General features: G+C 62.6%; 1 protein-coding gene across 5 annotated transcripts in view; it reads left to right on the top strand.

The window, feature by feature from the left end:
* Positions 1 to 545: 545 nt before the first annotated feature.
* The window catches only part of ABCA2 (ATP binding cassette subfamily A member 2), a 34,781-nt gene continuing 22,904 nt past the window's right edge, over positions 546 to 12,422 (top strand). For 2 of the 5 annotated variants that reach the window (XM_027703353.1, XM_027703350.1), the window contains exons 1-8: positions 546 to 720; positions 7,973 to 8,066; positions 8,934 to 8,936; positions 10,373 to 10,484; positions 10,920 to 11,086; positions 11,289 to 11,416; positions 11,655 to 11,759; positions 12,212 to 12,397. In XM_027703353.1, coding sequence (XP_027559154.1) covers positions 655 to 720; positions 7,973 to 8,066; positions 8,934 to 8,936; positions 10,373 to 10,484; positions 10,920 to 11,086; positions 11,289 to 11,416; positions 11,655 to 11,759; positions 12,212 to 12,397 — 861 coding nt within the window. In that variant the 5' untranslated portion in view covers positions 546 to 654. The remainder of the gene's footprint in view (positions 721 to 7,972; positions 8,067 to 8,933; positions 8,937 to 10,372; positions 10,485 to 10,919; positions 11,087 to 11,288; positions 11,417 to 11,654; positions 11,760 to 12,211; positions 12,398 to 12,422) is intronic. The other 3 variants (XM_027703354.1, XM_027703352.1, XM_027703351.1) reach the window with 2 other exon arrangements.

Below are 12,422 nucleotides of genomic sequence, written 5' to 3'. Positions count from 1 at the left end.
TTCCAGCCCTGGGGTTAGAGCTGACAGTGGACAGCTGTGGCAGCAGGTTGGTCTCTCCAAAAACACCTGTGGATGCCCCAGCACGTGCCCGTGGGAGGGGTCAGGCAGGAGCAGGGACAGCAGTGGCACCCTGGACGCAGACCCCGCAGCCACGGGTCAGTCCGTCCTGTCCTGGGGAACACGAGGGGCAGAGGCGCGGGGGTGACCTGTGTCTGGCTGCAGGGAGTGGGGGCGGCTCGGGGGCACCGAGGGTTTCCCGGCACCTGGTGCAGCAGCCCCCCTCCGGACCGGCCGCACGGGGGCCCCGGTTGCCGGCAGGAGCCGGGCCCGCCCATCCAGCGGGGATCCCCTGGGGCCGGTCCGGCTGTGCCGCGGTGCGGGGGGAGCGGGCGGAGCGGGCGGGCCCGGCGGTGCCTTTAAGGGGCGGCCGCCGAGGGCTGGGGGCGGTGTCGGTGCTGCGCAGGGCTGGGCTGGGCCGGGCCGGGCCGGGCGCGACGCGGTGGGGCCGAGGCCGGAGACGGAGCTTGGGCCGGGGCCGCTCCGCTCCCTCGCAGCCCGCGGCGGGCAGAGGCAGCGGCCAGGCGGGGATGGCGGTGGGCAGCGGGTGACGCGGAGCCGAGCGCGGCGCAGCCCTGCGGCGGGGCCGGCCTGGCCATGGGGTTCCTGCATCAGCTCCACCTCCTGCTCTGGAAGAACGTGACGCTGAAGCGGCGCAGCCCGGTGAGCGGGGGCGGGGGCCGGGGGGCCCTGCAGCCCCGGGGGGCGAGGTCGGGCCCCCCGCGGGGGTGGTGCCGGGGGCTCCCCGGGATGTTCCCCCATCCTCTGGCCCTGCGGTGTCCGCTTGCTTGGGGCCGCCCGTGCGCGAATCCCCGGAACGTCAGGAGCGCCCCGGCGGCCGCCACCGCGGCCTCGGGCCCGGCGCGACCCCCGTGCGGCCACAACAGTTGGGGCTCCCCCGCCCCGCTCCCGTCCCATGTCCGTGGAACCCCCCAGGGCCCGCAGGAGCCCGAGGCCGGATGTCGCCCCCCCTCCCCGAGTGGGATCGCTCCCTTTCATTCATCCCCGCTACCCGCCGCCTATAAATAGGTTCCCAACCCATATGTGGGTCGGAGCCGCCTCTCTTCCGTGGGCTGGAGAAGAGCTGCGCGTCGTGGGGCTGGGGGTCGGGGGATTGGTATGTGTCTTCCCCAGGGGGGTAGAAGGGGCGAGGTGGCACCAGCCGTGCTGGGGCCGCGGGGTCACAGTGCCCGCACCCCGAGGCAGGGCCGGGGGTCCGGTCAGGGTGTGAGTCCGCGGCCCGAGGGAGCCAGTTATTTTTAGCAGGTGGGGGAAGGGAGCGAGCTGCTGGTTCCAGGCTGGCATCTCTCTCCTCTTCCCCTACTAAATATCCCGCAGGCCCGATCCTGATCTTCCTCACTGGCAGCCTCCAGCACCAGACTCCCTGTTTCCCGGTGGCCGAAGCACCAGAGACCCTCGGGACAGGAGCAAGGCCAGGCCTGGTGCTGCAGGCAGGTTCCCCTGCACGGGCAGCCTCGGAGCCCCCAAAATGCATGAGGGGGATGATGCTCTTTGGCTGAGTCATCGTCTCTCACCCTGAGCAGAGCTGTGTGGCCTCGTTGGGAGGCTGCCCCAGACCCCTGCCCTCGAGGGCAAGCAGGCTGGCACAGCTAGGCTATGGCATGGGCTGGCTAACCCAGCCCTGGCTGCCACGTCCACTGGGTTACAGATTGGGGGTGCACACAGCTTTTAGGGACCTATTTGTCTGTGACCCTCCCCAGTCCTGTGGGCAGCATGGAGGTGCAGCGCAGGAGGCTGTGGTTGGAGGATGAGGAGCCCAGGCCCTGTCACCTCCATGTGCATGGACCATCACTGGAGTGCCACTGCTGCAGACAGTGTGGCAGGGTAAGGAGCAGCCCCTCCTTGCCCATCCATGTGGATGGGGCATGCAGGGGACCAGCTGTGTGCCAGGGTGAGAGCTGGCCCCAATGCTGCGGGTGCTGATGAATGGATTTTGGTGCAGCTCCTGGGACAACCGTGTCCTGTGCATGTCACCTTTTTCCTTGTGCTCCTGCTGCGTGCAAGTCCCAGAGTCACTTGGTGTCCCTGGACTGTGCAGAGGCCCTCATCCTGCCTGTTCCCGGGGGAGCTCTGCCCTCTCCCAGCATCCCTGAGCCGAGCTGTCGGTGCTGGGTGGCCAAGGCAGAGCCAGGCCCTGTGCCAGAGTTTGGCAGTGGCTGCGCCTGGCGCTCGGCAGCAGGTTCCCCAACGCAAGTCTACCCTGGCACTGACCAGAGAAGGATGTTTCACTGAGAGAAAACAGCTCTGTATTCCTCTGGGGTAATCCCAGTGGCTGGGGGGTTGGAGCAGGAATGCAGGGGGAATGCATGGGCCCCCTCTCTTGCTGGGGGTTCACCCCAGCAGTGTGGAGTTGGGGGTCACTGGACTTCTTCCAGCCTCACAGAGGGAACATGTTGCATGCCAGCAGCTGCCCACTGGCACAACCTGGTGCTGCCGAGGGGTCGGTGCCTCTCCACCACGCGCTTCACTCCCAGCAGCATGCAGAGCAGTGGCTGTGGTCCTGTGGGCTGGGGTGGGAAGCAGAGATGCCGTGTTTGGCTGAGGGCTCTGGGCTGGGATTCGAGAGCTGGGGCAGTTCCTGCACTGCCTGTGAGTACTGATGACCGGGAGAGTCCCCATCATCCCAGCACCAGGAGCTGTTCAGGAACAGGATTGCAGCAAGGTGCAGCTGTGGTTTTGGGACCAACTTTGTTTGCAGGCACTTGACAAAGGCTTGGCCAAGCCACTTGTGGATGCAGTGGCGGTGGGTCCAGGAAGACCTGCAGCATGGCCGGGCACTGTCCTGTGGCACTTCTGTCAGGTCTTGTGCCCAGCCTGAGGGAGATATGGACCATGCCTGGTGTGGCTGAGCTATTCTGGGTGATGCTCTGGGATTTGGCCCTGATTTTGTTCTTCCCAGAGCAGAAATTCAGGCAGGAACCTCTGGGGTGATAGAGGTCTGAGCAGAACAGTATCAGTGGCTCTGGAGTGCTAATGGCAGCCCATGACTTTGGTATCTGGATATAAAATTACCAAGTACTCTCTCAAAAGTCACCAGAGGCACAGTTCAGGATGTTCATGTACCTATCCTCTACCTGCTCTCTGTGCCCGTGCAGTTGGGTTGGGCATGGAGCCACCGCTGGAGCTCCCAGTGATGGAAGTGTGCTGCCGGGTTTGTTGCTGGGTTTGCTGCTGGGTTTGCTCGGCCCTGGGGAAGCATTGGCGGGAGGGGGCTCTTCGGAGGAATGGTGAGCAGGAGCTGAGGCTCTGGGTGCTGCTTCAGTGCTGCAGCACATTGGAGGGGCTCCTTGTGGCATGGGCTGTAGTGTGGGGGGTGTAGCAGCATGGCTGCTCTGGCCTTGTCAGGGTCTGTGCCTTCTGCTCCTTGGCCCAGAGCCAGAAAGCTCCCTCTGCATAAAGGAGCTGGCCTGGCAGATCTGTCCCTTTTCCTGGCTCTTGTTAGCAGAGCTGGGCAGATGGGGGGGGATATTGATGCCTCCAGAAAAAGAAAGGCTGAAACTTGGGGTGCTGGAGGGCTGTAACAGTGCCTCTGCTGGGGCACAGCATCCCTAGGGGACAGTACACCCCATGCCTGTGGCACTGCCAGCTCCTGCTGTTGGGGCTGGGAGGGGGCTGGTGCCAGATCCAGCAGCAGGAATTGGTTGGGTGCTGCCCCACTCTGGGTGCTCTTTGGCTCCTCACTGTTTGCAGCAGATGCGGGGAGGGGAAACGCATGTTTGGCAGGGGCACGTCATCCCTATCAGTCCCTGCTGGCCGGGCAGATGGGGGACACCTGTTGCAGAAGCGCCTTCCTCTACATTGTGGCTGCTGACACGATGCTGTGCTTGGGCCAGGCATCTTGTGCCCTCTGGAGCGTGGCCATGTCCCAGTGCCATGTGTCCCCCTCAGCCCAGCACATTGGTGCCCAGGTGACATGATGGGGAGAACCATGGTGGGTATTCCCTGGGCTCCCGTCTCAGGAGAGGTGTTGGCAAACACTAGCAGGGATTTCCTCCTCCTCCAGCATCCCCAAGGCAGGACCCCAGGCTGCCGTTCCAGGGCCGCCAGCAGGATGTGAGGGGTGGGGATGTGCCCATGCTGCAGTCAGGGGCTAGTGGGACAGGAGGTGACGGATACAACTGGCAGTGACCAAAGGGGTGAGAGGTGAGAGCTTCCAGGCCTTGGCAGGAGGGGGGTTGGCAGCCCCTGGGCCTGCCCTTGTCTGTCTCTGTGGGGCAGGGTACCTCAGGGAGCCCTTTTGGGTCCACAGCTGGATGGTGACCATCAGTGGGTGTCCATGGTCAGGTCCCCTGTGGAATTAGGGAGCTCGGCATAGCCTCGTGGCATAGCCTCGTGGGTCTGCCTGGCGAGGAGGCCCGGCTGGCCCCCCCTCCAGTGCTGATCTCCAGTGACCATGTCTGCTTCCTGGCTGTGGGCAAAAGTGGGTGTTTAATGGTGATTAAAGTCTGGAGCCGTCAAAAAGTTTAAGATATTTCTTCTGCCAGCCTTAAAATACTGTTGGAAAAGCTGGATCCTGCAGGAGCTGGGCCCCATCCCTTGGGGTTCCTGGGGTCTGGCACTACAAGCAGCACTGGCATGGGCGGAGAGGCTGGCAGGGAGCAGGCAGCAGCTCCTTCTTCCTGGGAGATGTGCAGGCAGACTCTGCCCTGGCAGACCTCTGTCCTCTGGTGGGTACGTGTGGGGTTTTTGGATGCTGAGCTTACCCCAGGCTGTGTGTGGTGCTGCTTCACCTGTGTCGGGGCTGATAAACCCCTTGCAGGTGCCAGGCTACGGGAGAGGGGGGCTGGCATGGCACGTTTGGGGTCCAGGGGCGTTGCTGGAGTTGCCAGCTTGAGGGTCGTAGGGTGGGGCTGCCCAGCCCCTGGCTGCCCCTCTGCCATGCCATGCTGGCTGCAGGCCATGGCTGTGGCTTCAGGCATTGCTGGGAGAGGGCAGAAGGGAATTGAGCAGACTTTGGGGTGGCGGTGATGGACGCGGAGAGCTGTCTCTGCCTGGCCTGGCTGTCCCCACAAGGATTGCCAGTGGGACATGAGTGCTGCCACATCCTGGGGACATTGGTGGGGTTGTGCAGTTTTCTGTGACCCAGCACCCATGTCCATGCTGGCCCTGGCTCCAGCACATATCTCAGCTGCCCCGGTGCTGGCTGGAGGGTGGGCATGGTGGCACCGCTGTGTGAGGCCGGGCTGTTTGCTCTCCCACTGTCCTGCGGTGCCTGTCTGGCCTTTTGACCTGGCTGTGTGGGAGCTGTGTATCCTGATGGGCACCGCTGCCTCTTCCTCAGCCTCCTTGCAGCCCCTCGCTCCCATCTGACGGCATGGCAGAGGATGAGTCCAGGTGCTGAACTGCTGTCCTGGTGCTCAGGGAGAGATGTGTTCCCCTGCCAGGGGCCAGTACCCTGCTGTGGCACCCACCCAGCTCTGCCTCCCTGCCAGGGGCAGGGCTGAACAAGGGGCCCAGCAGGCACAGGTTATCCTACTGTCCCTAGGGTGGCAGGTGGACACCCAACACTTGTGCAAACCCAGACAGCACCTACGGCCTCATCCTGCTCACATCCAAGCAGACTGAGGTGAACATGTGCCAGGGGACGTGGATGGGGTGAATGCCACCACCCAGGAGTTGCCCATGGCCACTCTCACCTGGGCACAAGGGCCCCTGGGACCAGTGTCCTATCCTGCGTCCTGCACCTACACCAGGGGATAGATGGGAGGCCAAGGTACATTGGTTGGTGCAGGGTATGGCCAGCTACTGGCAGGTACTGGCCTCTCTCATCTCCCTAGCCCTACCTGCTGGGAAACATTTTCTTCCCGGCCTCTCCCCACCTCCTCGCTTCCTCATAAAATCCCAAAATGTCCCCCAGGGTCCTGCACCTGCAGGCAGGGACCCCATCGTCCCCAGGCTGTGCTGGTGCTGGGTGTCCCTGCTGTGTGCCTCTCTGGGGGGCTGAGGCTCCCTTGGGGCCCTGCTGTGTGCTGGTGCCTCTGCCGCACTGTGGGTGTGGGGCAGCCCTGGCCTCACCACCCTTGGGAAGCCTCCATTGGGGCATCCCTGGGGACCAGGGGGCAGGATCAGTCCCAGAGGTGCTGGCTGGGGAGCACCCCTCTTCTGCCTTGTCAGCCTGTTGCCTTGTCACTCTGGGTGCTAAAGGTGGGGGACAGCCTGCCCTGGCACTGGTGTATGTGGCAGTGCAGGAGGTGATGGGGACAAGGGACATCTCTGGGGATGGAGATGAGCAAAAGGTCAATGACCCCCATCAAAAAAAAAAGTAACAACAAGCAGGTTCCTGCTGCTGCCACCAAGGACAGTCCTCATGGGAGCCTGGTACAGCCCAGCATGGGTGTGGGGGGATGGTTCCCCTGGTGCCTGGGCACAGAGGCCCCATTGTGTGCCTGGTAAACAGGCAGGGGGTGGGGGCAGGCAGCCAGGAGGACAGAGCAGGGGCCACAGGACAGCAGTGTGGGTCCCCTGCTACCCCACCTCGTACAGGAACAGTGATGCCAGGGACTGTCCCTGGGACTGGTGGTACCAGAAAGATGGGAATCCCCTGGGACTGCTCCTGGGGCATTCTCCATCCCCTCCAGCCTTTCTTCCTCTGGTCTCTGCCTCCCCAAAATCAGGAGCTCTGGGGTGGTGAGGGCAGCATGGGGTGGACATCATGCTCATCCCACAGCAGCAGCACTGTGGCCATGTGCCAGCAGGGACATAGGTGTGGGTGTCCCTCTGCTCACCACTGATTGGGGCTACTCTGACTTTCTTGACAGAATGTTGGCAGCCCCTGGGTGAGCCAGCATGGAGGTGGCACTGGAGATAGAAGGGCCTGACCCTGGCACATATTGCCAGCTACATCCTTCCAGGCAGCTCCTGCCATGTTAAAGCCCACTCTGCCCACCTCACTGGCTTGCCCCTTGGCAGTGGGTTACTGGTGGGAACCTGGTGGAGGTGTGGGTGCTGTAGGGAGCACTTTCCCGGCAGTGGAGCTGGGCCCTGCCTTGCCCTGCCCATGGTGGCAGCAGATTTCAGGGTCTCAGTGCCTGCCTTGGGTCTGATCTGGCCCTGGAGCAAGCCAATGTTTGCTCACCTCACACTATTTCTCAATTTCCCCACCTGCAGTAAATCCCCCACACTGGGCAGCGGGGCTGTGACGCATCCGGGCACTCCTGGTGCAAAGTGGCAGCAGCTGCACTGGCAGCATGCCCGGTGCCCACTCCTGCTGGCTGAAGGCTCTGATGCCCATTCCCAGGGACTCTGGGCACAGAGCCCAGTCTGGGCTTCCTGAGCCACTGTGGCCAGGGATTTCTGGGGATCTGTTGTGATTTACCTTATGCCGCCAGTGGAAATCCTGTGCAGCTGGAGCCTTTTATGAGGGTACCAGGGCCCACCACTTGCACCTGGAGCTGGTGCCAAGGCCTGGCTGAACTGGAGGTCTGCCCCCTGCTATAGGTCTCATGTATGGGACCTGGTGGGACTCAGGGGTGGCACAAGTGGCAGGGTGACATGAAATGCCAGATAGCTCCAGGCTCTGAGGGCACAGGCTGTTCAGGACTTGGGGTCATGTCTGTGGGCAGCCCCAGCTGCGGTGGCCCGTCGAGGCTGGGCTCAAGCCCCAGGACCCTGTTTGCACTGCTGGAGGAGGGATCCGTCACCTCTGTGCACCCTCCCATGTCCTGCAGTGCCCCAGGCAGGATGGAGCAGGCAGGTTGCAGGCAGGAGATCGTAGGGTACCCAGGAACCTGTTTGCCTCTGTCTGAGCTGTGACAGTGCACCAGCCATCTGCAATATGTGGGCACGGTGCCACACTGCACCAGGATACGGGGACCCCTATCCTGCCCACCCTCCTCCCTGGCAGCTGAGTTCTGTCCCTAAGTGTCATGATCCCTCTGCTCTGTGTCATCCCCAGTGGGTGCTGGCCTTCGAGATCTTCATCCCCCTGGTGCTCTTCTTCATCCTCCTGGGGCTGCGGCAGAAGAAGCCGACCATCCCTGTGAAGGAAGGTGAGTGCCAATGAGGCAGTGCCTGGGGTACTCCTACACTTGAGGACACCTTGATGCTCTGGGGAGGTGCTTCAGTCCCCTGGTGACAGCCTGGAGATGGAGGGAGGACCCAGAGAGGCCTTTTGAGGGACATAGCACTGGGCAGGGGCTGCAGCCAAGAGCTGGTAGGGCAGACATGGCAGGTGGATCTGTCTCAGCCTGAGGGACTCCCCTGGGAGTGGCAGCACCAACCAGCCTGTGGCTGCCATTGGCAGGAAAGTTTTGTGGGAGGAAGGGTGACCTGGACAGTGCTGGGACAGCCAGGGTCCCCCCAAGTATTTGAGGAGCAGCCAGAGTTGCTTCTGGAAGGACTCCCCAGCAGCAGGGAAAATGTCCCACGGGAAGCCCTGTGCCTGGGGAGCTCAGGGGCCTGGCAAGGTGACACATTGATGAGACTGGAGGTGGGGAAAAGTCCAGCCAGAGCTCTGGCCAGGGCACTGGACTCCACTGCCCACAGGCTGTGCTGCTGGGAGGAGGTTGGCAGAGCTGAGCTGCCAGCTCTTCAGGGCCCGTGGGATGCCTACCTTGGTGAGTGCCCTGGCACAGGTGGCACAGCAGGGCCAGGGGAGATGCTGGGTACTGGAGGTGACCCCACATAACGATGGTTCAAGCCTGTGTTTCAGCGTGTCCCAGCAAGGGAGAGCCCAGCTGCCAGTGCGGTCCGGCTGCGGTGGGCACTACCTGGGTTCCTCTCCCAGCGCTGACGTGCGCTCTGTGTTTTGTGGGTTTTTTGGTTTGGTTTTTCATTCTTTTTTGCTCATGTTTTCTTTTTCTTTCCCACCATCTCCCCTGCCCGCCTGCCCTTCATGCCTCTACTGCATGCGCCAGTCTGTAAGTTGGTGGGGTGGGTGGATGCCTCCCCCCCTTCCCTTGCCTGTGCCAGCCTTGTAGTCTGGGGAGAAAGAGCCTGATTTAGATCAACTCACTCTGGCCTAATTCACACCTCTGTAACACTCTTGCCTTCCTCTGCAGCTGGTGAAGATGAGCTTGGGCAGCACAGCATGGCCCCTGCCTGCTCCTCTCTGGGGGCTGACCAGTCGTGGTGGTGTCCCCCCTGTGTGGATGGTGCTGGGTTCCCCAGGTGCTGGTGCCACTGGTGGCCATGTCCTCAGCCTCCTGGGCTGCAGAGGGCTCTCCAGGCCAGGTGGAGGCTTGTCCTACCCCTTCTTCTCACCTCCTTGCTGGGTGCTGTCACCCCTGTGAACACCTAGTCTTGCCCGATCACCAAAGGGCTTGGGGTGGCTCCCACCCCAGCACCACCACTAGGTCCCCATCTTGGCCCCTTATGGGTGGGACAAGCTGGGATATGGCACTACTAGGAGCCTGGAGGCCTGCAAGATGCCACCCATGCACTGACTTTGTCACCAAACTGTGGCATGGCCACCAGTGTGGGTCCCACTACCCCAGGCTGCTGCTGTCCCATGCTGCGCCTGTCCATGCTCTGGGCCGTCTCTTGTCCCTGCCAGAAGCCCATCTTCACCAGCCCCTGCCCATTGTGGCTGTGCTAACAGCACTGACCCACCTCTCTAACCAAAGGGCCACCAGCTGGGGTGGTGAGAGCAGGGTCCCTGCTCAGCACTGCCTGGTGATGATCTCTGGTCCCCTCATTGGGCAGGGCTGTTCTGGGCTTGCCCTGCCCCAGGGAAGGACATGGGAAGGTCCCAGTAGGGACAGTGGCTCAGTGCCAGTGGAGGGGGGAAGGTTTACCTGCCCCTTGCTGCTCCTTGTTTCTTCCATCTTCCCCCTGCATGTCTCCATTTCCACCCACCTCCAGCCACCACATGTCAGGGTAGTCGGACTGGGGGGAGGCTGCGGGCTCTGGGAGCTGTGGGTGACAACTCTATATTCCCTGTTGTATTCTTCCTCGCCTTCCTCTGGAGATCTGCCAGTGCCTTGCAGGTTACTAACAGGAAGGGCTGGGAGCCTGGAGGAGGTTGGTGGCCATCCTGGGGGCAAACAGCAGAAGTTGGCATTGTCCTAGGGCTCAAGGGACCCATCACCCAGAGCAGACTGGGTGGGAGCAAGAGGGCTGGAGCCAGGATGACAGGAGCTGCCTGCAGCCCCATGGGGCAACCAGGCAGGACAGCCCTGGTAGAAAAGCTACTGACTTCTGACCATGGCCGCCAGCCTCCCGTGGACTCGCAGCCCCTGGCGCGTGCTTCTCTGAACTGAGTTGTCTGTTTCTCTGGTGGCCCCCTCCCCCTCCCTGCCTCTCCTCCCCTGACTCGCACCTTCCCTGGACTCTTCTGCGCTCTTGCTGGCTCCAGCTTTCTACACGGCGGCCCCGCTCACCTCGGCTGGGATCCTGCCCGTCATGCAGTCCCTGTGCCCTGATGGCCAGCGTGATGAGTTTGGCTTCCTGCAGTACTCCAACTCCACGTGAGTCCTGCCCTTGCCACGTGCTTCCCGTCCCACCCTGCACACTACCGCATGCTCTTGCACATAGCCTGCCCTTTCCCATGTTGATGCTGCAGCCCTGGGGGTGAGGCACAAGCTTGTGTCCCCCAAAGTGCTTGGGTGCGGACCACCATGTCCTTGGGGTGAAGGGAACACCTCAACCCGTTCCACTGTTGGTTCCTGAGTGCTCTGTGCTGGGAGGAGGATGGAGGTGGCCCCTGTGGACACTTCAAGGCATTGGGGCTCTACTGTGCTCTAGCACACTGGATTCAGTGTGCGGGCAAGGGCAGTGGTGCCCCATTTCAAGCACCACTGCTGCCCCCTTCCCCTGAGGGGCTCACTGCCCCCCCCCGAGCTCTGGGGAAGGTGTCCTCATCCCTCTGTCCCTAAAGCCAGGGTGGTGCTGGGCTCTTGCAGGGTGACGCAGCTCCTGGAGCACCTCAGCGAGGCAGTAGAGCAAAGCAGCCTCTTTGACCCACGGCACCCGGGGCTGGAGGAGGAGCTGGAGTCACTGCGCCGGCACCTGGAGGCCCTCAGCAGCTCTGAGCCCAGCTCCGTGGAGACCCACTTCAGCAGCCAAACAGGTGGGCTGTGCCCTGCCTGCCCCTGCTGCCTGTATGGGCAGGGACAGAGGTGCCAATCTGCCTGGCATCCAGCGATGTGATGGTGTGTGGCAGTGCCCTGCCACTGTCCTGCATCACTGTGTTGGGCAGGGCCAGCTGTGGTGCCACACCGTGTCCCTGATGCTTGTGGGCTGCTCTGACCCCCCACCCTGCTCCTTCCCAGGGTCCGGTTTCACACTGGCATGGGCGGCCAAGGACCAGGGTGAGCTGCAGCGCTTCCTGATGCAGAACATGTCCCTCCCCAACAGCACAGCCGAGCTGCTCTTGGGCTCCAGCATTGACCTGCAGGAGGTGGGTGACAGCCCGTGGGAGGTGGGTGACTGCCAGGCTTTGCAGAAGTCTGTGCTGCCTCGTGAATGGCCATATCCTGGCCCAGACTGAGCCCCGACCATCAGACCCATGGGATGGTGGTCAGTAGGCACCCAGCTGGGATTTATCCTGCCCTGCTACCCCATGCCAGGGCCTTGCTGGGCAAGTGGGTGCCTCTGCTCCCAGCACACCTGGCAGCCCCACTCCCATCCTGGTGCAGGTGTACCGCCTGTTTTTTGGTTCCTTTCCTTTGGTACCTGATGAGACCCATGAGCGAGACCTGCGGGATGGATTTGGTGCCGGCGAGAAGATGACGTGGCTGGAGGTGAGGAGTGGTGTTGCATGCAGGGAACATGCTAGGGCAGAGCCCATCCTCTTGTCCCATCCACATCCCACCACAGAGAGATGTGGGGGTGTCTGTCCCAGTAGAGGGGCTGTGATGGGACCTTGTCAGGGGGCAGAGCAGGAGCAGGGATGATTGGGGTTCATCCCAGTGCTGCCACCAGTTCTCTCAGTGCTACGAGGCACAACAGTGCCTGTGCCTAGGTTTACCATTGCAGTGGGGGATGGCACTGCCTGGGCACTGGCTGTGGAGGGAGCAAGGAGAGGTTGTTCCCTCCTTGTGGCTAAGGTGCAGGAAACCCCTGCACTTTGCATCTGCACATCCTTTTTCTTCCCCTCCCCATGGAGACCGTGGGTGCTGTGGGGCTGTTCATGTGTGCTTGGGGACTTAGGGAGCCCCCACCCCACCAGCCATCCCTGTTCTTCCTCTTGCAGAAGAGCCTCCCCAGTGGCTGGAGGAGCCTGCGGGAAGGGCTGGTTCACAGGGCACTGCGGGACCCCGTGGCAGCCTCCCGCCGGCCAGCACTGCTCCGCATGCTCTCCCAGGCCCTGGGCCTCGCCAGCGCCGCCATGGCACCCACTGCCTCCGACAGCCCCCAGGCCTTCATCACTGAGATGGAGGTGAGCACCCTCTGGGGCAACCTGG

The sequence above is a fragment of the Neopelma chrysocephalum genome, unplaced genomic scaffold (assembly GCF_003984885.1).
Source record: "Neopelma chrysocephalum unplaced genomic scaffold, ASM398488v2 Primary Assembly neopelma1_226, whole genome shotgun sequence".
Taxonomy (NCBI): domain Eukaryota; kingdom Metazoa; phylum Chordata; class Aves; order Passeriformes; family Pipridae; genus Neopelma; species Neopelma chrysocephalum.
Note: the sequence above shows the minus strand (reverse complement) of the source record. Positions and strands in the feature narration are given on the sequence as shown.